Source organism: Lathamus discolor, chromosome 2 (assembly GCF_037157495.1).
Source record: "Lathamus discolor isolate bLatDis1 chromosome 2, bLatDis1.hap1, whole genome shotgun sequence".
In the NCBI taxonomy this organism is placed as follows: Eukaryota; Metazoa; Chordata; class Aves; order Psittaciformes; family Psittacidae; genus Lathamus; species Lathamus discolor.
Window position 1 is genome coordinate 70,048,479 of NC_088885.1, and position 23,108 is coordinate 70,071,586.

At 43.0% G+C, this 23,108-nt stretch overlaps 1 protein-coding gene across 2 annotated transcripts in view; it reads left to right on the forward strand.

Annotated features, from left to right (window-relative positions):
• Nucleotides 1-23,108, forward strand: part of NEDD9 (neural precursor cell expressed, developmentally down-regulated 9) — a 96,823-nt gene that overhangs the window by 53,932 nt on the left and 19,783 nt on the right. The window contains exons 1-2 of one of the 2 annotated variants that reach the window (XM_065667355.1): nt 4,080-4,159; nt 19,696-20,133. In XM_065667355.1, coding sequence (XP_065523427.1) covers nt 4,148-4,159; nt 19,696-20,133 — 450 coding nt within the window. In that variant the 5' untranslated portion in view covers nt 4,080-4,147. Of the gene's footprint in view, nt 1-4,079; nt 4,160-19,695; nt 20,134-23,108 lie in introns of those variants that run through there. The other variant, XM_065667357.1, reaches the window with a different exon arrangement.

A 23,108-nucleotide genomic window follows, 5' to 3' on the forward strand; every position in this document is an offset into this window, starting at 1 on the left:
AGGTGGGACAGGCGCCTTTCTGTGCAGACAGAGACAGAAGCCTGCCCACGTCAGTGGTGAATTTTTGTTAAGGTTCCTTTCAGGAAACAGCAGTGTTTCAATTTTTTTAACAGATTTGTCCAAGCAAGCAAATTCCACCACTGTGACTGTGTATAAAACTGTTCTATATGGAAGAAACTTTATCCACTGCATGCTGGCTGAACCAGTCCAGGTAGCGTTGCAGTGTCGGCAGGACCAAGGCTAATTATGACTCCTCTGATCTTAAAGAGCAGTGGCACTGTAACTAAATTGATTTTGATCCTAATCCCCTGGCCAAGTATCACAGCAAGAAGTGATGCAGATGCCACACAACATAATCAAAGGATAGTTAGGGCTTTGTGCCGGGGGGGGGGGGGGGGGGAAGAGATCTCCGTGTTTCCCAAACACAGAGCTCATAGACCCTTCCTGAAAAGACTCTCTCAGCTGTGAGGGAGACACTCTGCTGTGTCTCTCTCTTCTCAGGTTGTGTCATGGGGAAACAGGAACAAGGGATTTTTGTTTGAGTAACCTTTCAGAGCTGGGTATCTGTCTCATGTTCTTCTCCTATCAGTTGTCACAGGGTGATAGCTGGCTGATTTGCTTCAATAGGTATTCCCTTCCCAGCCCGGCTGACAGCTCTGTTCCACATTGTGAGCTGAGGGCTGTGGCTGGTGAGCTGCTGACAAGCAGTCCCTTTGTCTGCCTTTCCATTTCACCTGCTGCAATCCTCCAGATATCCCCAAAACCCCAACTGGCAATCAGGAGGGCACCAGGAAGACACAGACCAGTGGTGCAGGTAGAAACAACGCAAGCTCACCAGGATGGTGCAGGGGAGTGTGAGACAAGCAGTAGGTTGTCCAAATGAGCAGTGAGTAATATTAATTGCTTTCTGCAAAAGCAAAGAAACAAACAAAAGCCATTGATACAGGCACAAAACAAAGTCACAGAACCCATTTGCTATTCTGCTAGAATTGTAGCAGCATAAAATATGAGGCAGTGAATCAAGCCATTGCCGTGCTGTGAAGCAAAAAGACACTTTACATGCATTACCCTCCTGAGAACTTCAATAGGACCCTGCAGTTATAAATCCTGGCAACATAGCTCAAGTTGCCTCTACAACACAGACTTCAGTAGTACCAGGTCATGGCTTCCTCATAAGCATGTTCCATTGTATAACTGAGCTCATTATCCAAGGCAACCAACTCAAAACTTTCCTAGATTATGCCTGCAATACAGTATTAAATAGTAAAGGCACGACAGTCAACAAGATCATCAAGCAAAGCAGAGTGCCTGCACTAACCACAGACATGTGCTTGCCACAGTCCTGACTTCTTATAGTAGTATGTTAAGGTTACAGGATCATATTTACAAATCTCTCTTTCAAGGTATATCCAATTCCTGACATTCGTGACATTCACAGAGCCCCACCACGCTGCTAGCTCTACCAGAAGTGTTGCACTAACAGGGAATATTTCACCCTTAGGGAAATCAAAAACCCCCTCAAAGTGCAAAGAAAGCCAAAGTGGGTAAACAGAGCAGGTGGGAGAGAGGAAGGTTGCATGAATAAAATGAGCAGTGGGATTTCACTGAGGAGGTGGTATGCAATGGCAATCTCTTTTTCTCCCTGTAAAATAACAACACTTGTACCTGCTTCTTCAGAATTGTATAAGTTTAATTGTAAGTATAGTTATCAGCACCGACAAATTTTGTGTTCTTTTGCCCAAAGTGTTATACCAGTGACATCTAATTGAAAGTTTTTAACATGAGTTATGGAGAGCGATAAAGGCAAAACAATATATAAAGAAGAGAACAACCCAATTAGAATTTTATACACATCTGCTGCCTCACATTAAGATCAGTCAGGGATATTTTACATACATTAAAAGCAACGAAAGCTAAAACAAAAGCAGAAGGCACAGCTTCTCAAATGTGCTTAGGTTTTATAATGTGACTGTAAAGGCATTCTGAAAAAGGAAAAGCACCAGTTACATGAAAAGTATCAGTACTGGCAGGATGACTGGAAACCAGATGCAATCTGCATTTAGATATAGGTGAAGTCAGAAACATGATTCTACTTTTCTTATTTTTGTCTCTGATACTTACCCAGGTCTTATTAATGTGGTTTGCAATCTTTAATGCATTTATCTTCATGACTATGGTGCCACATAGAGATTATACAGAGCTTAATCAGGGAATGGGATCTAGATGCAAGTCCAGTACTACATGCTAACATTTCAGCCATTGCATCCTCTGTACTTGGGAAGAATTGCCTCCTCCCAGAAGAAATTTTTATCCTTGGACAAAAACAAGCAAGAAGAAAATCAAAGGTCAAACCCTACAGTTAAGAAACACTCCAAAGAGATTTACGCTCTCCTTACAGTAGGATTATGCATAATCACTGGAAGAATTCTGTACTTAAATACAGCATCTAAGGACACAGAATACAAATGAGCTTTACCCTCTTAAAACTATCCAAATTTATTTTGATGCTGCACTTAAAACAACACTGCCCCAAACCCAGCTCATATAAAATATTATCTCTTTCAATGCAACTTCCTGGAAAAATCAGAAGAATCAACAGAAACAAGAAGAAAGGAAAGAAACACAGGAGAAAACCCCCTAAAAGGGATTACAGCAAGTGAAGCAATGGTACTGCACAGGGAGCCCAGTCACAGTGAACTGCAGAAAGCAGAAGCTCACTTTTCCCACCAAGACACCTTTTGTACTGATGGGGACTCATACCAATGAGCTATTGGGGTATATGCAGTCAAGAAGATGATACAGAAAAAAAAACCCAAACCCAAACAAAAAACCCACGAACATTTTTTGCACTCATTTAGTAAATTTGTATAGACAACGACCACATATTTTATGCTGGAACTCAAGAATGGAGGAGATTACAGATTAAAAGTATGACATTCTTTAGAAGCCATTAAGCCATTTTAGCAACAGGATCTCTCTCTAGAGAATTAGTCACGTGAGAATTTAAGGGTATCACTGTATGATGGAATGAAGTTATGCTTGTAATCTGGTAGTACAAGATTATACTTTGCTGTTTTTCCTTAGGCCACTAGAAATAGTCTTGAGTCCATCTGTGACCTAGAAATGTTGGGTAAGATCCAACTGGGGCAAAAAGGAGAGAATTTATTTCCTGTTCATCTAACAAGCTGGAGTATGCCCTATGCACAAAGATTCCCATTATGTGCACCATATTAATCATGCCTGATTAAGGAGTCTGAGTTAAAAAGCATGGAGGATCATCACACATTTGTTTTCCCTGCTCTTTCCTGTCCCCAGGATATCAGAGCTAATGATTACACTCTCCCAAATAATCCTTATTTGCCATAGCCGCTCTTTATAATGGACACCTCTAGGTCATTAAAGCCATGTTGGTCTGTGGTGCCTAACCACCTTTAAACACCAGGTTTTCCTAGGCAAAGAGAACACTTAGCATCCTGATTTCACAGGCAGATTACATTCTGGGGACAAATGAGAACAAAAGTCAATCGCAAAGACAACAAAGCAGCATGAAGCACTCAACCCCTTCAAAAGCTGCACAAGAAAAAGGCGACTATGGAAGGGATGGATGGAAAAGGTCTAGCACCCGGCGGGTTTGGCAGCACACAGGGACCTCCGAACAGCCCTGCAGGCCCCAGGCTAGGAGGGGCGGCTTTGGGGCCGCCTTCGCCGGGAGCCTGGGTGCTTTGAACGCTGTCAAGCTCAGGCCCCGAGCACAGCAGGCTGCAGCCGGGGCTGGGCTGGCCAGACAGAAGCCCTTTTGTTCCGAGTGTCCGTTTCACGCAGCGAACGCGAAGTGAGCGGCTCCGCAGCGGCACGGGCAGCGCCGCTGGCTCACGGCAGCCGGCCCGCAGCCCTCGCTCCGTGCGCGGCTCTCCGCCGCGATGCACGCCACCGCGACAGCAGCCCCCGGGCGGCGCGACCGGCAGCGCGGGGGGGGACGTGGCCGGGGAGGGCCCACCGTGCGCCGAGCGCTGCCAATGGGAGGGAGCTATGCAAATGAGCGGGGTAGCCTGGCGGCGGGGCGGGTGGCGCGGGGCGGAGAGGCGGCGGCGATGCGGTGGGTGGTGGAGTAGCGGGAGCGGCGCCGGTTCCTCAGCGCTCCGCAGCCATGAAGTACAAGGTGAGTGCCGGCGGGGCAGGGCTGGGCGCTCAGAGTTTCACGGGCTTGTCAGCGCTCATGGCGAAGCGGTTGGCTCGGGGATTCCCTGAGGACCCCCTTCCTTTCAGGATATGCCGTTACAGCCGGGTCTCGGGGGTCGGCCAACCCCTCTCACCTCTCCTGCTGCTCTATGCAGCCTGAAGGCACAGAGCCCCAAGAGGGGTGCTCCAGGGGAAAAAGGGGAGCCGGGGGCAAGGCGGCGGAGACACCCCCATCCACGGGCGCTCTGCAGTGTTCGCGGTAGGGGGAGAAGGAGAAGCGCTTTCCCCGCTTGCCCCTGCGCTGGCTAACGGGGCGAGCCGGGTGGCTGGGGAGAGGCGGGTGTGTACGTGGTGCTCAGCATCGGTTTGGGACAGGTATCGCCGCGTCTCCCCGCGGTGTAACTGGCCCGTTTTCCAGCCCTCTGTGTGTGTCTCGTTATCGCAGCGCAGCTTCTCGGGGCGGGCTGTTGGATGAGTTACAAGAAAGGAGAAAAGGTACAACTGTGTATTTAAAATAATGGTTAGCCTATCCCCCTTTCCCCTGTGAAATAAGTGGGTTTAGATTAAGCTTTTACCAGAGTCGGTTTTGTTTTTCAGAAGTCACAAATTTAAAGGCTTTCATCCTAATATTACTCTGCTTAAAACCATCTGGGCAAGGTACTGAATTGCCCACAGGGCATTAGATTACTGTACAGACATACCATAATCTTGTGTGCTTGGAAAAAAAGGGGGAAGAAAGGGAAAACTTTCCTTCCTCTGCCAAAAATAACTTCAGCATCAATAAAAGAACTGATTTGGAAATGTCACACGTTATATGCTTACTTGGAGACTAAGTTGATTCCAAAGTGAACTGCAGTATAGAAGAGCCCTGATGCTATAACTTTGTAACACTGGGCAGAATGAGATGTGCAAGTGATACCTAGGCAGATATACACAGATTTTCTTGCTTTTCCATGTATCTCTGAGCTCAGCCCAAGCTTTCAGGATCTCTCATACCCAAACTTTGGGAAAAGTCAGAGTTAAGTCTTCAAAGCTGCTGCTAGTTTCTCATGGTGGTTAAGAATAACCAAGAAAAATAAGCAATGTCAGAGAGACAGACAAAGATACATGACTTGAGAGAATTTTTATCTGAATTTGAGGGGGTTTTTTTTGTTTGAGTTTTTTTTTTCCCCTTTTTTTGTTTTTTTTAGTATGTTCTTGAACAGCTGCCTGAAGTCTGTGATAGCATTTATCTCCCATCCCATTTTACTCATCTCACATCAGTTCAGGTAGACTTTATACCTGCTTGGAGAAGCTGTGAATCTTACCCAGAAATGTCAAGCACTTGGGATTGGAAGATCAGTGTCCCAGTGGCAAAATAATGGTCCTGCATAGTTATACAGCTCCCAGACTTCTTGGTAACCATCTAGCCTTCCTCTGCTGCAAGGAGACCATGCCTCACATGTAGCCCAGTGGCACTGCAAGAATAGGGACTGATAAAGTGGCTCAAAAGGGGGAAGTCTTCCCTGCTTTTAATGTTTCCTTTGCGCTGTCTGGTTGGAATAAGCATTTTTGTTTGGGTTTGTGATTACGTAATTCTGGGCAGAGAAAGCTAGACAAAGAAAGAACAAGCCATTAAAAAAAAAAAAGACTGAAGGGTTTGGCCTCAAAAGCCGCCTTGTCAGACTTGAGTGTTTACTTTCCCTGGGAAATGTGAAGTAGTTTCTTACACTACTTAACTAGGACAAAGATCCTTAGAGCTGTTTCTTATCCCTGAAGCAACATGTAAAGAAAATACCTGCTCATTCAGTCTTTTTTTCTTTTTTCTGTATTTTCTTTCTTTTATGTTTGTATAGGAAAACAAAAGTCCTATAGTTTTTATTGTATATAGAAGATAAAGGAACAGAATGTGCTCATGGCCTGCCTGGGGACATACCATCACTCCAGAGGTGGCTTAGCTTCCAGGTGCAGATTTGGGTCTGTTTAACTGCTCCTGGTGTTATATTGAGGCCTGTCATTCTTTACTTCCATTTTGATCGTCCATGAAATAAGGCTTCATTTAATGAGATGGTTGAGATGCTTATCCTAGTTCAATCAGAGTATTAACAGTTGGACAGAACAGGAACTGACTCGCATGAGACCCTGAGTACATCTCTCCATCATTCACAGCTTCACTTTCAGTGTGAGTAAACCAGCTAATTTCTGGCCTAGGTAACCTTTCCATTACTCAGTCTACCCTTTTCTCACTCTTCTTTTCACTTCACCTAAGCATCTTCTATTGACCATCCCACTCTTCAAAAAATTCTTCCAATATGCGACTCAAGTCTGAATCCTCTGACAGCCACTGGTAAAATCCCTGTGGATTTAAGCAAGTTCAGAATTTTGCCTTATATAGGTCTCTATCACTTCTATGTCTCTTTTGCACACTGTGTGGAATTCAATGAAGTTGTGACTGTTCAAAGCAGAAGCAAATTTGAGGCCTACGGATGTTGCCAGGTTAGGTCCTATTCTGCCACTCATGTTCTGGTTAAATAATGGAGAACACAAAAGTTGTTCTGAGTGAGCAACGGAAAGACATGAAATGTGAAGCATAACAAAGACTCGCATGTCAGTTGTGAGCCTTAGTCCTACTTGTCTATAAGCTACTTCCAGAAACTAATTCCTGTTGGGTGCAGATGTATTATGGCAATGCCCCAGTTCTTCATTTGATGAACTTGGCATCCTTCTGTGCTAACTCTTCATGAGCCACCAAGTACACCTCCATCCCATCAAGTTCTCACAGGATGCTATTCCAGTATTCGGTACTCCAGAACGTAGGATAAATCCTTTCTGAACCCTAACCCAGACTGTGACTCCAAGGATGAAGCAGTTACAGCTGAAATGTACTATGTAGGATCAGAAATACCAGAAATTACTATGATCAGAGAAGAACATGATGGGAGAGGATAATCTAGCCAGCAATTCCAATGCCTTTATCTCAGGCAATAAAAGTGTGACAGATGCAAAAGGGAGAAGGCATTAATCATAATAAGGCTTCTGTAGCTTGTTGGCTGTTCACAAGCAAGACAAAAAGAGAGGGGGAAGAAGAAAGAGGGGCTTATCTGTTTACCGAAAGATCCAAACAGTGAAAGAAGAGAGGAAGAAAAAAGCCCCTACATTCCTTACCTCATTTAAGCCAGAAGGAATGACGTAGATGTAAAGTATGAGGTCTTGATTATCTATTTTTAGATAATTTTTTGGGCAAGGAAGAAACCTAAATAGGGTTTGAAATGCCTGCCATTTGTGCTAAGGCACAGTCCTGTAATATATAGACTTGATTACAATGTCTGCATGCCAAGACAAACAAAATAGTGTCCCTGGGAAGAAATACTATATTCCCAACCAGGAATGCTTGTGAAAAGCCGCTTGTAACCCTGGCAATGAAAGACTTTGAGTGTCGGGCCATGTAAAGGGAAAAGAACTGCCTGTACTTTACTAACCAAATCCTCTCTGTTTCATTTATTCCTCGCACTCCTCTGTTTTCTTTTTCTTTTTCTTTTTTTGTTTGTTTGGTGTCTCAGCCGTCACAGGGTGGCAATCAAACCTAGAAGTAAGTAGGAACTGTAAACCTTGTGAAAGGTAGTACTACAAGAACAAACCAACAAAGGGAAAAACTGTCCGAGTTTGTGCCATGCTTGTTACCATCGTGAATTTGCAATGGAAGTTCCATGATTTTTCTCCCCTCTGTGGCTGTACGGAGGGAGGTGGCAGAAGTCCAGCATTGTCAGGTCTAAATCAGTAGCAGCACTAGTGAGATGTAGCAACATGAATGGCTCCTCCCAAAAGCTTGGATTTTCAGATTCCCACTCTTCACTGCTGTGTGCCTCTCCAATCCCACCCCCTGTAATGCTCCTTATAAGCCTCCAATTTTGGTTGCCTCCAGTAGAAGTAACTGCCTCAGTACCTCAGGGTGTTTGAGAACCTCACGTGATAAAAGTTGCTTTCCCATAGACTTGGTAGGATAGCAAGGTGTTGTTAATTCTTTTTGAGAGATTGAGGTGCTGAGACTTAGGGATGTTACAGGACTTGTTTCAGAGGAAGAAGAGGAGCCATCGCAAAGCATTACAACTAACAGCATGCAGGTTTTTGCATGATTTCAGAACTTCTGTGATTTTATGCAAACAGATGCTCCTGAGTAATGTAGCTGTAAATCTATTTCATCGAGAAACTGGTAGCCTTAATCCGCCTGTGTCCAGTAGTTCCTAGTACACAGTGTGGAAGCAGAGCTGCTAGATGAACAGTCTTCTTTATATTTTTGATAGTTCCAATTCAGTTTGACCCTAGATAATAGAAGAGACTTCGAAGACTAACCTGAGGGCTCTACTCATGCTTTTAAGATCCTGCTAGAGGTTGCAGTGACATTAGACTATTACTTAGCCTTGAGATACTTTGACCCAACATTAGTCGTTCCAAACAGTGCCATACTATCAAAAGACCTGATCAGAGGAGGATCTACCAGGTCAGAGAGCAGGAGAACTCCCCAATAGTAAGTCTTTATGAAAACATTTTCTACAAAGGAAAAATGAAAGTACAATTCAGGAGAGTTATGCAGCTTTTCTAAGCCAGTAACTACTGTTTTGCAGCCTAGACTTTGGGAAGTCTCAAGAAGTGTTACTGTGAACTCATTAAATGTTAGACCACAATTCTTAAGACTGTACAAACTCACCTTTGGAATCCTGTGATTTCAAGCATAGCAGCAAGTGGGATTAGAAAAAATTATACTTGTACTGATAACTTATCACTGAACATTGAACTCGTACGTGTGGTGGCTCAGGAGAAGTTTATATTATTGAACTGCCTTTGCTCCATTACAAACACTAAAGTCATTGCAGCAAGGCCAGGTGTATGTAGTGACCCAAGTAAAAGTTTGAATGAGGTAATTCTGAGTTGCACACACCTCCTACTAGAAGCACCACTACTAGAATGGGTGTGCCTGCTGGCTGCCCTGTCCAACTTTAGAAACTGTAGGAGACAAGAAGCTGTTGGTCTTCTTGCAAAGAGCAAGAATGTAGTCCTCGGTCCACATTCACTGTAATAATCAGCCAACCACAAGGTCCTGCTCTTTCACAAAAGTACAGCAGATGAGGATGTTCTCTCGGTATCTGGAAATAGCAAACAGCCTTGTGTCTCTGTGCATACAAAAAGTAGGAAACCATGACTGGAGCATGGTTCCATGATGAGGGCTTCCTTCTCATCATATTGCTATTATCAAAGATGTTAAGGGCATGGGAATGACTTCTGCATGCAACAGAGGTCACTTTGGGGCCTAGGTAAAGTCCATTTTTGTGTTGCTATTTTATTTGGACTAGCTTATGACAGACATTTAAGTACTTAAATGCCATTCATACCAACAAGAATTAGGAACCTGCCCATCTTCAAGATCTGGAGTTTAATTTCATTTTTAAAGCAACATAAGCACTTAAAAAGAGCATGAACAGGTATATGCCTTAGCTGCAATGATTGTGGAGAGCCCTTATCTTCTACTCTGTTTCTGGCTGCACTTTAGATAGAGACAAGTACCTGAACTTCAAGACATTAAAGTCCACATACTTCTGTAGGAGCCCACATTCATTGACATTTGGAATCACAAATGTGCAAGTCAGTTTCCAGGCAGTTTCCAAGATGCTTTTTTACATAGTATGTGCTCCCTGAGTATCCATAACAGCAGTGGACATTTACCTCTTACAACAGTGCTCTGACCCTTGAAGGATGCTTTATGCTAGGTCTTCTGTAGTATTGATCAGACAGCCCTGCAGGATTGTACTAAAGAAGAATGTTTATGGCATGTATTCAGCAGTATTAAGTCAGGCTACTGCTGAGTAAAGCTCCATTTAGAGGTATTCCTTGCTGCAAGAGGTAAATGGCTGCAGCCCTCAGTGTCAGTGAAGCTGGATCACTTTATAGCATCTAAGAGTACAGCCCTGGAATATTGCTGCCTGTTTATCACAGGCTGCTCTTGGCAGGTGTTCTTCTTCTTTTGCCTTTTGGTCTAGACATTACAGTAGTGGAAACTGTCTTAATTTTAAAGAGCTCATTTTCCCACAGCAGATTTGGACGTAGTTTGCGTTTGACAAGAAACAGGACTGCTGAAGCTATAGTTTGCAGTCCTAGAAACACAAGCACATAGCACAACGAAAGTTGTATATTTTTCTCTTTATAGGGATGAGGCCCATTCTCGTGTTTCTGTTTTGGTGTTTGTTTTAAAAGCACTTCATTCACAGTCAGAGTGGATTAGCCTGCCCGGAAAAGGAAGGGTAGTAGGCATAGTTTTACACTACAGGAATGCAGTCAGTGAATCAGAAGCTCTTAAGCAGGCCCCATTCACAGCAAGGTTGAAATTATTAGCAGTAGCAATACTCTGAACCATTTGGTGATGAAAAATCTTAGAAAATGCTGGAGGATACTAAGAGTAAGTCTTAGTTTCTGCTATGAATGGCCTGAGTTGAGGTCAGCGGGAGGAAAATACAGGCCATGAAAATTCAAGTATTCTCTGTCAAAGGAATGAATTTCCTTTGAAGAGTTAAGTACAAAACGACTGGAAGTATACGCTGTTTGACATACAGCTTGCAGTCGGTAGGGTCATGAATGTCCTTGTCCTATGGACTTTATAGGTGGTTAAAATGCTTGGGGTAATAAACCAAGTTTTACTGTTATAGAAAAGCCTAGTTTACAAGCAGTTAGGTTTTGGTTTTTTTCTCTCTCTCTGCCTGCTTATACTGCTTTATCTTGTTTGCAGCCCAAGAATTGCACAAACCAATCTCTCACGCGATCAAGAATACAGTTAATGTATTTCAATCTGAGAGTAAGCATAATAACTTGAACTGTTTGAAATGCACCCACACACTGTCCCTCTCCCTTCTCCAGGGGTATGATTCCCTAGAAAATGTCAGGTTGTCAAAATCAAGCTGTCCTGGGAGGCTTGTTGACTTGTGGCCACTGCATCGTGGTATGGAGAAGACCCTCACCAAGCCTGGCAAGCCCTCATCTGCCAGTCAGGCCTGGCTCCCCTGGAAGTGTGTCTGATTCTGCCTGTCTGCCCCCCCAGCCTGCTGAGGGCTAGCCCAGGGCTGGAAGCATGAGTTCCCAAGCTTGAGGGTTTTTTCAGTATCAGGATTCTCAGGGCATCCCAAGTTGCAGCTGCTGTGTAGTATTCCACATGGTGACACTGAAGTGACAGAGAAGGGTGGCTTTCCCTTCTATGGAGAGCTTTGGAGAGACTGGGGAAGAAGAGCATGTCTCAATTCAGCTAAGTTCTAGATTAAGAAAAAAAAACGGGGGGGGGGGAGAAAAAAAATCATATTTCCCAGAGTTAAAAACATGAGACAAAGAAGTTGGTGACAGTACTGATGTCCTAAGTCTACATAGCCACTGTTTCTTGACAGTTAAGCTGGGATTGTTTCCCCAGAGCTGCACAGAGAAGGGTTAAGTTTAGGAAGGGTTTTTTTATTTTAAGGAAACTTTGTCTGGGAGAGGGCTGCTCGCAAATGCCAGAAAATGGAAAACTGAGAACTCGAAACACACGTTTCAGGATTCTTTCTTTCCATCTTCTTTCTTTTTTTCCCTTCTGCTCTGCTCCTTCAATTCTTAAGCATTTAACATCCGATCTCCTTTCATTAAGTTTTTAATTGCTTGCCTGAGGGAAAGAGGTTGGGTTTTCCATCTGCTTTTTGATTTTGATGTACTGTGGTTTAATCATAGTGAGATCATATTTACTCTAAGGCTATTGTTTGCATGCTTTATTTTTTCCTTCCCCCCGCACCCCCCTGCTGATGTCACAGGAGGCACGCAGCTCTCAGATTTGAAAAGGCCTTTTAGAGTCATGGAACTAGATTACACCCTTCCTTGGGTGGGGGGAAAGGAAACTGGTTATGAGGGTAAAACGTATACAGAAAACTTTGTGAATTAGGTGTGGTGGAATTTCCCAAAATATTAATAGGTCTTGAAGGTAAGTTGGGGGATGTGATCTGCATTCCCAGAGAGAGCAAAGAAAATGGTATTGCAGCACTCCTGAAAAACACTAGTAACTCAGTGGGCTGGGGAATAAGATCAGAACACATCACCAGTGGATCACTGCTCTGCTTCGCTGTAAAAGGGACTGTCACAAACTGTAACCGGTCTTCTATGATAGCTCCAAAACAGGGTGGGTGGTCTGACTACAAGCAGTACAGTGTATTCACCTCAGGGGTGTTCCCCGGGGCTGAGCAAAACAGCATTACCTCAGATATGCTCTTTGCTAGCGTAGCTATGACCTGTTGTGTCTCACTGCACAGACTGCAAACAGAAGGTTGCTATGTAGTAAAAGGGAGTTGCCACTTCTGTTAAGCTCCCCCTACACGCTCACTGAGCACCTCAGAGGTTTTGTGTTATTCGAATGGTGTTTGTCATTTGTTATATCCATCCTTCACTGCCTCAGAAACAGAAGGGGTAAATCAACTCCTTATTTAACATCTCACCTCAAATTGTATTTCTACGATTACTTTTGTAATGCCCAGGAAAGCAGAGCAGCACCATGACACTTCACATCCCCTCTAAAATCAAGTAACACCAGCCAAGCAAAAATCTGAAACTCAGTCAAGAGGTGAAAGAATGTCATCCAAACAAGCAAACAAAGCCTGACTTGCAATCCTTAGAGCAAATGTAGAGTTATCATTTTGTTGCACTTAATAATTGATACAGAACCAGAAAACTTTCTTTTCAATTCAATTTGTCCAGTTTGACATGTCAGGCACAGCAATAAGCTGATGCACTCAGTGAAGAACAAAGTCTTTTATTCACACAGGACAAAACTTCAGTTAGGATCTCTTGTCTTACCTTCATTTTCACAGTTTTCATTTTCTGTTTCCACCCCCTCTACCCTCCTAATTCCTTCTTTTGGATTCATGCATTTGGATTCCCTTCCAAGTTTCAGTTCACTGCTGTGCCTCAGTTTTGCAAAGTACTTTGCCAACTGCCTACAAACAAAAAAAAACCCAAACCAAACAGATATGCAAATATCTGCTATTTGCTTAAAATGGAACAGCTATGCTGAAACAAAAAATGTTCTCAGACCAGAAAGCCTTCAGTCTTTCACATGTTTATGTTATATTCTAATACCAGTCTCATGTGAACTGATGGACCATATCAGCATCTTGATCAGGAGGGTGAAGTGCCTGGGCCTTTGCTGCCTGCCTGCCACCCCTGCTGGGTATTGTGTCTGCAAAAAACTGGCAGTGAATATATCCAGAGCATGACATGCCTACTTTTGGCTTATCCCCTCTTTGAGGCCAGGCAGAGGGGCTGGGACAGCTCAGTGGAACAACTGAAATAAGACACTTGCCTTTCTGCCCTGCAGACCTAAGGTTTTCCTCATCACAGCCTCCAGACAGCTTGGCATACTTTAGCATGACTGACAGCCTCCATTCCAGGACCAGCGTGCAAGGGTACTTCAGGTGGATGAAGACCTGTTCTCCCCAGGGCTCTGGTCAGGCTGTTACATCATAGCTCTCTTGTTAGCTGTTAAGTGAGCCTTCCAAATCCATGCATGGAAAACTGCCTTAATCTCCGTCCAGTAGGACTTGTAATTATTTGGGCTAGCAACACTTGACCAGAAAAGTATCTGCACTAAATACAAATTTGGGGTTTCTTGGTGGAAGAAAGCAAGAGAGTGCCTGAGAAGTGGAACTGTGGACTTTGCCTTTAAGAGTGAACTGAAATGTTATTACGCTGAGCATTTCCAACCAAGCTTGCTCATTAGCTGTGAGCCAAAGAAGCTCGGTTCCCAGAGCCAGCAGTCAGACCTGCTGTCTCAACTAGATACTAAAGGCCTTTCAGAGTCATCCTGCTGAGGTTGTGGTAGCTGCAACACCCTGGTAGTGCAGGAGACTCTTTCTTGTGTGCTGTGGTAGCACTTCCTGCCTCAACTATATAGCTGTCAGCTTCAGATAAAAAGTGACAGTGAAAAACAGAAAATGAGATGGGAGCTAAATCACCTGTTAAACCGTCCAGTGACTCTTGCACTGAAGCCCTTCTGTCAAAAGGCCAAACAGAGCACAGTCTTCCTTCTCTCTTACCAGTATTGCTTGTAGTCAAACTGCTTCTCTCACAATAAAACTCACTCTTTACTGGGTTTTCAGACTGGTTCTTCAGTCGCATGGGCAAATCATTACTATTAGGCCTACTGTAACCATAAAAGGGTATGTAAATGCTTAAGCTTACTTTGGAATGGCAGTGATTAATTTTTAAAGAAACCTAAATGACAGGGGAATCTGTATGAAAAATCTGTGATGGCTAAACCAAAATGAAGCTACTGGTTTGTGCGCAGACACTCCTTTGGGGTGTCTCTCCCCACCTTTCCTTCCTTTGTGCCTCTCTTCCTTCCTTGTCCTAAGCTAGCTAAACATAGAAGAGAAGCCATTTGGCATTTTAAGAAACAGTTTGTCCAGTAATAGAAAAGAGGTGTCCCACCCTTTTTCAGTTAAGAGCAGAGGTGATTTCCCTGGTTCTGTTTGCACACAAACTCTACACATAGGAAGCAATATTTAAAAACAAGACAAAGCTGAACAAAACAACACGCCCCACCAGCCAAGCAGAGTAGGGATCAGTGTTCACAAGCCTGTGCGCTCTGGAACATCCTCATATTGCACCTCTGAGGGAAGCAAATGAAATTCTGCTAGTTTATGGTTGGTTGAACCTTTTCCTCAAGTGTTCATTCACTGCAGAGCTGGCTCAGGAGTCATCGGCAGGCCTGTACCAGAAGCTTGGCACCGCAACACTCAGCCCTTAAAGAGTCCATTGTATTAAATCTCATAGTGTCATTTATTATTCCTGTGTTTGCTTCCATGGCTGTGGGCACCTCACACACTCTTGTTACCAACGTCACTGAATGTGTTTAACAGAAAAAGTAGATGTTTCCACCAGTCTGTTTAACTCTTGCCTCTACCTTCTTGTGGCACTCAGCCTCATCAACAAACCACCTTTTCATTCTCCAGACCACAAATTACAGAATTTTATCAGTTCACTGCAGGAAAAGCCAACCAAACCAGATCAAATTCTTCAAAGTATTTTCATGTGCCTTTATTCAGCTGCAGGCATGCTAACAATCAATTGCAGTAGGCTAAAGAGAGTAGACACCTTTGACTATAATAGACCTCATTTATGCATCTGAATTTGGCCTGTAATTCCTTCAACATCCAATAAGAAAAATAGTTTACAGAGTTCTGGAGGTTGGTTGGTTAGTTTGTTGTGGGCTAGTTTTCCTCTAATGGGTTTCCAGGTTGAACAGCTGACAGCTTTCAGGGAAGCATCTTTTGCTTTCGGTCATGTTTTATTAGCATGTGCATCCTGGATGCAAAAGAGAATAAAATCTAAAGCATGCAGAGAATATGAATTGCACCTTTCTGGGATTTATCTAATGGACTTGAAACTGGCATTAAAGGAAAATTCAGGCAGAAGTTTCAAATCCCAGGTTCACTTTACCTACAGAGAGCTTGAAAGCTTTACTTTTGTCTCAACCAATGTAGAAAGTTGGGACCAAAGGCACTGTAATCTGAATGTAATCTAGAGAGTATCCATTTCAGTTTTAGTTCTTTTAGACAGAGCTTCTGACACAAGACGTCAGCAAAGTCTGCTCAGCCTTTTCCTGCAGCGTGTTCCAGTTGAAATCCCCAGGCAGCAGTCATCAGAGCAAGGCCTTTTTTCTCTTTGACCTGCTGATGACTGGAATACCACTTTATTTAACATACGACTGAAAAACTTCATTTTTTTTTTTCAGTGATTTTACAGTAGGTACTTTCTATTGCACTCAAGTCCAAGGTTAAAAGGAGTTTAAGTTTCTTGAGAACAAATCTTTTGTTCGGGGCTTTTTATGGTTTGCCTGCACACAGTATTAACGCAGTGGGGACTTGACCCTGGCTTCAACTTCCAAACATCCCAGTATTGCTAGCAAGGCTTAAGGATACAAAAACTGGACCTGATCTTTCCAGTCAACCATGAGGTGTAGAGGAGCACTCATTAATTCAAGTATGGCTGCTGTAACAGAGCAGGCTTAAGGAGGATGGAGCTGTATATAGACCACTTGGTACCTTCAGACTTTGAGAGCACCACTCCACCTGTCATATTAATATCATGTTAACTTAACTTAAAGGAGAGCATAGGATCATAGCATGGTTAGGGTTGAAAAGGACCTTAAGATCACCAACAGAAACTTCCATCCTTAATGTTATTAAAAGGGGGTCGTAGCTGCCTGTATGTTCATTTTATGAAGCACAGCTGATCTCTATGACAAACCAAAATTTTCTCCTTATCTAGGATCAGATCACTTCTCCCCTACCGTTACAGAACTTGTAGTTCTGAATCTGTTGCCCTTCTTTTTTCTCTTTGTATTAGAAATATAAAGGGACTTCTGTGCAAGTTGCCAGTTGTAAAAACAAGCTCCAAGACAAGTTTCTTATCAACCTCTTCTCTGTTGCAAATTTGTTTAGGAATTGGCCAAGGTTTTCTTAGCACTTAGTTGTAAAAAAAAAAAAAAGTCATTGCTGTGCCTTTGCCTTCTCGTATCAGATGTTAGTGCCTATTTCACACAGATAAGTAGCAGATCCATGTCTTCAAGAGCAAGTCCAGTTAATTTCAGGTAACCCTCCCCAGTCTCTGAGCTGATGAGACCAACTAGAAGCAGTGTAGTGAGGTGTAGGCTATGATGCACATAGCATCCAAAACTTACTCAACTTTGTCCAGTCAATCCAAGTAAAGCCCACAAGTGTTGAGGGGTGTCTTTGATCAGGACTTATTTCTGCATGTGGAAAAGTAGAGACTGTTGTCTTGATCACCACAGCAGATTAAAGGTACCTCTGTGGTTTTCAAAAGGTTTCCTGATGACCTTCTGTGGTGACAATTTCCTTTTTCTCAAGATTGACTGCTGACTTGTGAAAGCAACTGTGACACTGTTCCTGAAGCTCATACTAAGAAATCCTATGGCGGAAGAATGAAGTCAGGGAAATGCTTAAAACAGGTCTGCTTAGCAGGAGCAGTGCCTATGCTGCTGGCAACAACCAACAGGCCTGGTGTTTCTGTCCCAGCGCTATTGGCTTATTTGGAAGGATATTTTGCCTGCTTCACTGCTCAATCAGTGACTGATGCTGATGGCATTGCTCTGAACTATTTAAAAGGCCTTGGGGAAATTGCTGTGAAACAAGTGGCAACCAATTAGTGTAATTCACATACTGGTGCCTGAGTTAACACTGACAACAAGAATCTGAAGCTGTTTGCAGCAAAGAAGTTCTTGAAGCACATCCAGAAACTATTAACATGCTGCATGCCAGGTGGTGAGAAGGTCACTGGGACACAGATAATGAGCAACTGGGGGAAAAAAAAATCACATGGGAACTTTCATCTGCTCTAATTTTACCACCAGTCCAGCTTTGTTCTGAGAATTGCTGTGCTGTAGAAGCTAATCAAGCTTTTCAAATGCCTTCAGTTACAGAACTAGAGCAGAACAAGCATTTATCATTCATTTAGCTGTGCTTGTTTTGTGTGCACACACACCCAGCCACATAATCTTCCTCCTTTAAACAACATCCTCTGAGCAAGCCTCCTTTAAATAGTCAGTTGCACAGGCTGAGCTAATAACATTAGTCAGTTTCTCCTGTGGAAAACACACTAGAAAGAAACGTAGAAAGATAAGGGATTATCTAGAATATTCAGACTGAACAGGAGCTTTTCTGTGCTCCTTGGACCCAGCTGAGAGCCAGGTCAGCATGTCAAGAGCACAGATACAGTGTTCAAGAAGAGACCACTGTGTTTGACCATGCTAAAGAATAGTTTTACAGTTCTGCCAAGGCATGAACAAAATTGCTCCCTGCTTTATCTCTGTTTGCATTTCTTAGTGTTGTTCACTGATGAGCTCAATAAACAAGCATCAGGGAGAATTGCTGGGCCCCAGTGCTGCTGTTTACATGGGAGTTTAAAATGGCAGACCTGCTTTTCCAAGCCACAGCTTAATTTATACTGACCTCACTAATAATGCTGATGAAAAGCAAAGCCAGTGTTTCTCATACATTTGAAAGCTGATCTGCTATTCAGAGAAGAGAAAACTGATCTCATGCACCCCATTTCAACACTATATGTCCTGGGAAAAGCATATTCATCTAGCTTTTATGTGACATCTGAGCTTACCCTTTCTACATCCACCAGTCAGCCCTTCATACAACCTCCTGGCTGTATTCTACACTTAAGAAAAGTTGAACCAAGCAAGGTCAAATGGAAGTCTGATGTCTTGATGAAGCAGAGAGATGATGAGAAAATTATCAGTGTGGGGAAAGATACAGCAAGTGAGGGATTAAAAAAGGTTTTTATATGGCCAAGAAGGATAACTATAACAGATAGAAACACTAAACTGTGCTTGACACTACCCCATTAAAAGAGGGAAAATAAAACTTCAAGACAGCTGCATATCCTATCATACGGTGGATTAGCACCCTTTCAGTTTGTGTACTGCATCCAAATACTTCAGCTAGAGTGCTCCAGATCCAGGACTCCCTATATTTTTTCAAGTGTATACAATTAGTTTATAATCGTCTCTCCTGACTGCCTTCACCAAAAAGCAGGCAGGCATGGAACAGTTGTTGCCATCGCATTTGGAAACATCACTAGAGCCAAGAAATTAAATGTTCATGACCTTTGTGAGGGGTCCAAGAATGTCAGTACAGACAGTCTGCCTACTTTCCACGGAATAGCTGAGTTTGGCCAATTATTCAGAACTAGATGTGCCATACAGGCCTGCAAAGAAAGAGGGAAGGAAGGGAGTTCAGTCCATGGAAAGAGGTGACACTTGTTAGTTATACATAACAGACAAGCTTGTATCAGCTCGTAATTGGCTTAAAATGTCTTAGCAGAGGTACTACTGTTAGCAGAGCCATTTTTTTCCTCACCAGATGATCTACACATTCCTGACTTTAAGGAGCTGCAGGTTAGCAGCTGGGAAAAGCCAGCCCACTCTCTATATACTAATGGGATCTGTGCCTCTAGTGGAAAGTCTTTTGGGAGCCCGCAAATATAAAAATGTTTGGAGACAACTGCTCTGGATTATGCCTACCGAGAGTGTGGTTCCAGCTTTATTTTAAATATCAGGTAGCTAGCTGTAGCAGTACACAAAACACATTTGTAGGGAAACCAATATCAAGAGATGAAGGTACAAGCCTTCATTCACATGAAGAGCACCTCAATGTAAAAAGCAGAACTCTCCTGACTTCATGTCTGTTGGTTAATAAATATAAAGAGCTTCTATCTGACCTAGTATTACTGGAAAAGTTCTCACTAGCAGTGTTTCTAATTCATAAGCCTCTCATTTCTCCAACTTGGGGCAGAGGAATCCTGTGTTACATTATTTTTCCATGTTATTTTGATTTACTGGACACTCTTTTTCAAATTCAGTTCTTATTTCTCTCCACGTAGAACATGCGTGAAGTTTTAGAAAAATTCTAGCTTGTTTGTTCACTTGTTTTTCTTACCCTTCTTTCTCCACAGAATCTTATGGCAAGAGCCCTGTACGATAATGTCCCTGAATGTGCAGAAGAGTTGGCCTTCCGCAAGGGAGACATTTTGACGGTGATAGAACAGAACACTGAAGGTCTCGAAGGATGGTGGCTCTGCTCCTTACATGGCCGGCAAGGCATCGTTCCAGGCAACCGTGTGAAACTCCTGATAGGTCCAGTGGTACAGGACAGTCCTCCTAGTCAGGATATGTCCAATTCAGGACATATGACGCATCAATCCTTTAATCAGCAAAAGATCTACCAAGTGCCAAGCTCGCATGCCTCAGCACGGGACCCTGTCTATCAAGTGCCACCTTCTCATCAGGGGATTTACCAAATACCCACTGGTCATGGTCTAGCAGGACAAGATATTTACCAGGTGCCACCCTCCATGCAGAGATGTATTGACGGTCCAGCTTTGACTAACAAGGTGTGTGCATTTGCTTTTGTGTCATAGCTCCAAAGCAGCTCACTTGTGCTGACCACCAGTCAAAGTGGTTAATGTCTAGTGGTAGCCTGTGGACTTAAAGATACAGGAAGGATAAATATGTTAACTTACAGCAGTAGCTTTACTGTTGTGGGAGGAAGACAAAGGTCCAGTTGCTTGCTTAATTCACGACTGAGATGCATAGTAGAGCATTTTGGAGCTCTTCTACCACAGCTGCTAAAGGTGAAGAGAAGCATGTGGTCTTGTGTCATTGGGCTCCCCAGAGAGGCTGAAGCACATATGGCCTATGGCACTCTTGCATTATATGCTCGAAAGAGAGCTGCTGCAGTAAGATTAACTCAGCCACGGATTAATGAACAATTACATCATCTGCCCAAGCAATTTATTTATTTATTTATTTATTTTTTAATTAAAAATTATGTACTGCCTTGCTGGAGAAGTCCCAGTGGGTCTGAACTACAAAGAGAAAACAGTGATTGATGAGACAAGGGATGGTTTGGAGGGTGAGGGAGCAAGAGGATGGCGATAATGAGGGATGTTTTAATACCACACCTAAAGCTTATAAAGGTGTGCTTGATGTTTATCTACAGCTGTATTTCTTCACTGAAAGTGAAAACTGCAACAGCTCCATCATGCAGCCATTACTGAGGCAGCTGAGAGCTCCCAAGGCTCTAGTGTGAAGTACTGCATTACATGGGTCCTCCCATATTCCTGCCATCCCTCTCAGGCTTTCTCTGCCTCCTGTCACTCCCTCATTTTAACTTCATGGGGTTCCTCCCAGGTACCCTGGTGACTGAAAAGGGTTAAGGAAGGTACCTGAGAGAGTAAGGAGCTTCTCCTGGGCTTCCATACCCCTTATTGGCAAGTCAAAAAGAAGTTCTTACAATCCCTTCATTCCCAGCTCAACAGTTCCAGCTACTAGCATCCTTCTTACCTTTACAGCTAGAAGATTAGCATTTATATCAAAGTTACATGAGCAAATGATGTCTCTGTCAAGAAGTTCCTGACTGGTTTAAACTAACTGCTCCTAATTTAGATTAACAAGACAGTCTTTTTTTTTTCCCCCACCTCACTCTCAACTCAGCCTTTTTCATATTAGCTTTCAGAAGACATCTTCTCATGCTTTTATTTCATTGGTATAATTTCATTTTCCTTGATAAGAATAAATTGATTTTTTCCTTCTGAGCAACAGAGAAAGATCTGTGAAATCGTTCCAAGTCAAGAGGTTTGTTTGCTCGACTTTAGTTCTATGGTTATGTTTGTAGGGTGTGCAGGAAGATATAATGAGAAAGCTGCACTTGTTGCACAGGTAGAGATAGGAACTTTGTTGGAGCAATTATATGGGTTTTCTTGAGAAATCTCACATCTTTTCTTTCCTCCTTTCCCTATACACTAGATGTAGTGAAATCTTTTTCAGGAGCTGTATAGTTTACCTACCCACAGTAGAATTTAGATAACCTCCAAGGTAGGGAGTGAACACCTGGTAAACAGTCTATTGATGGAACAGCCCAGAAGAGATCATATTTTAGTGTATGTCTTTATGAAACATTACAGCGCTTTGCAGAGATGCCTCAGCTAGGCAGCTTGGGCTGCAGGAGATGTACCATACTGCAGAGCTGCACTGAAGTCTTTTGTGAAGCCCAAGGTGTTACCTTAGAATAAATGCTATGTACTTTAACTTTAGGACTTGACTTGCCTAAATGATCATTAGCAGAGTTCACTTAGCATAATGCAAACGTGTGTGTGTATTGTGCACAGAAAGAATTCTCTCACTGCATGCGAAGTCTCTTCTCCCTCCTTCCACCCTCTCCAGCTCCTCTGACACTAGCAGGACATTCTGCATAAAGGTGGTTGCTACAGGGACTGCATTAAAATCCTATACACAGAGTAACTGAAATCTTTTGTTCTAATTTAAGTGCAAACATCTTGCTGAGATACAAAAATCAGAGGCACTAAAACACCTGTGTTCTCCAAGGTTTTGCCTAGAATTTTTTCAGCAAGGTTGAATATGCATTTTTCTGAATTCAGGTCACCTCCTTTAGAAAGTTAAGACCATTTACTTGGCTGGCTTGTAACTTGTTTCGTTTGATTCCTAGCAACCTATGAAAGGTCAGCTTATGCGGCTTAAAAACAAATGGCTACAATGCCAACTGTAGACAAAACTGAACACACACATTTACCAAGCGTTTTACTCTCCAAAAATAGCTACCAACGTGCTTAGCATTAGCCAATTATTGTAATTCAGGATAGGCTCACTTTAACCCTGACTTTAAATTCATTTAGCTGAAGAGCCTCAGGTCTCAGTATTCACTGTGTTTTAGTAGCAGGCTTGCTAGATGGCAAACCTTATAGCAGTGTCCTGCTTTGATCAGACAGACGTGTCAAGTCCTTTGGAATTACTCAGTTCTACACTGAAAGGAGCCTACAGGAACTGAAACTATGGTGGATGAGAAAACTAGGGTTATTAGTAAGGGTGGAGTCTGAGGTAAAACATACTCCGTTCTTAATCATCCTAACTTTGCAAAACTGATTTTTACTGCTACAGCTGCAACAATCTGTTAAGGCCTTTGTTAAAGAAAAGTCTAATTGAGAGGAAGCGCTTCAGCACTTGTATACTTTGAGTAAGCAGTCTGTCCTCCAGATCCTCCTCCTCTTGGGATAAGTAAAAACAACGCCTGGTTTAAGGAAAGATGGAAATCTTGAAGATTTGTTGTTGAGAATCTTTGCTTTGACTTCCAAAATTATGAATCTCTTTTTTCAAACTTGTGGCACCTGCCCCAATGGCTTCAGTGAGCCACTCTGCTTTCTTATATCAGCAGAAACAGCTGGTTAGCAATCTCTGCATTTTGGCAGTTTTAAGGACATTGAAGAATTTTGCTATGAGGTCTCCCTATATGTAAGCCTTCTCCCTTCCCATAGCAGTAGCTAGAGAAGACTGTGTACTCTAGACACCACTG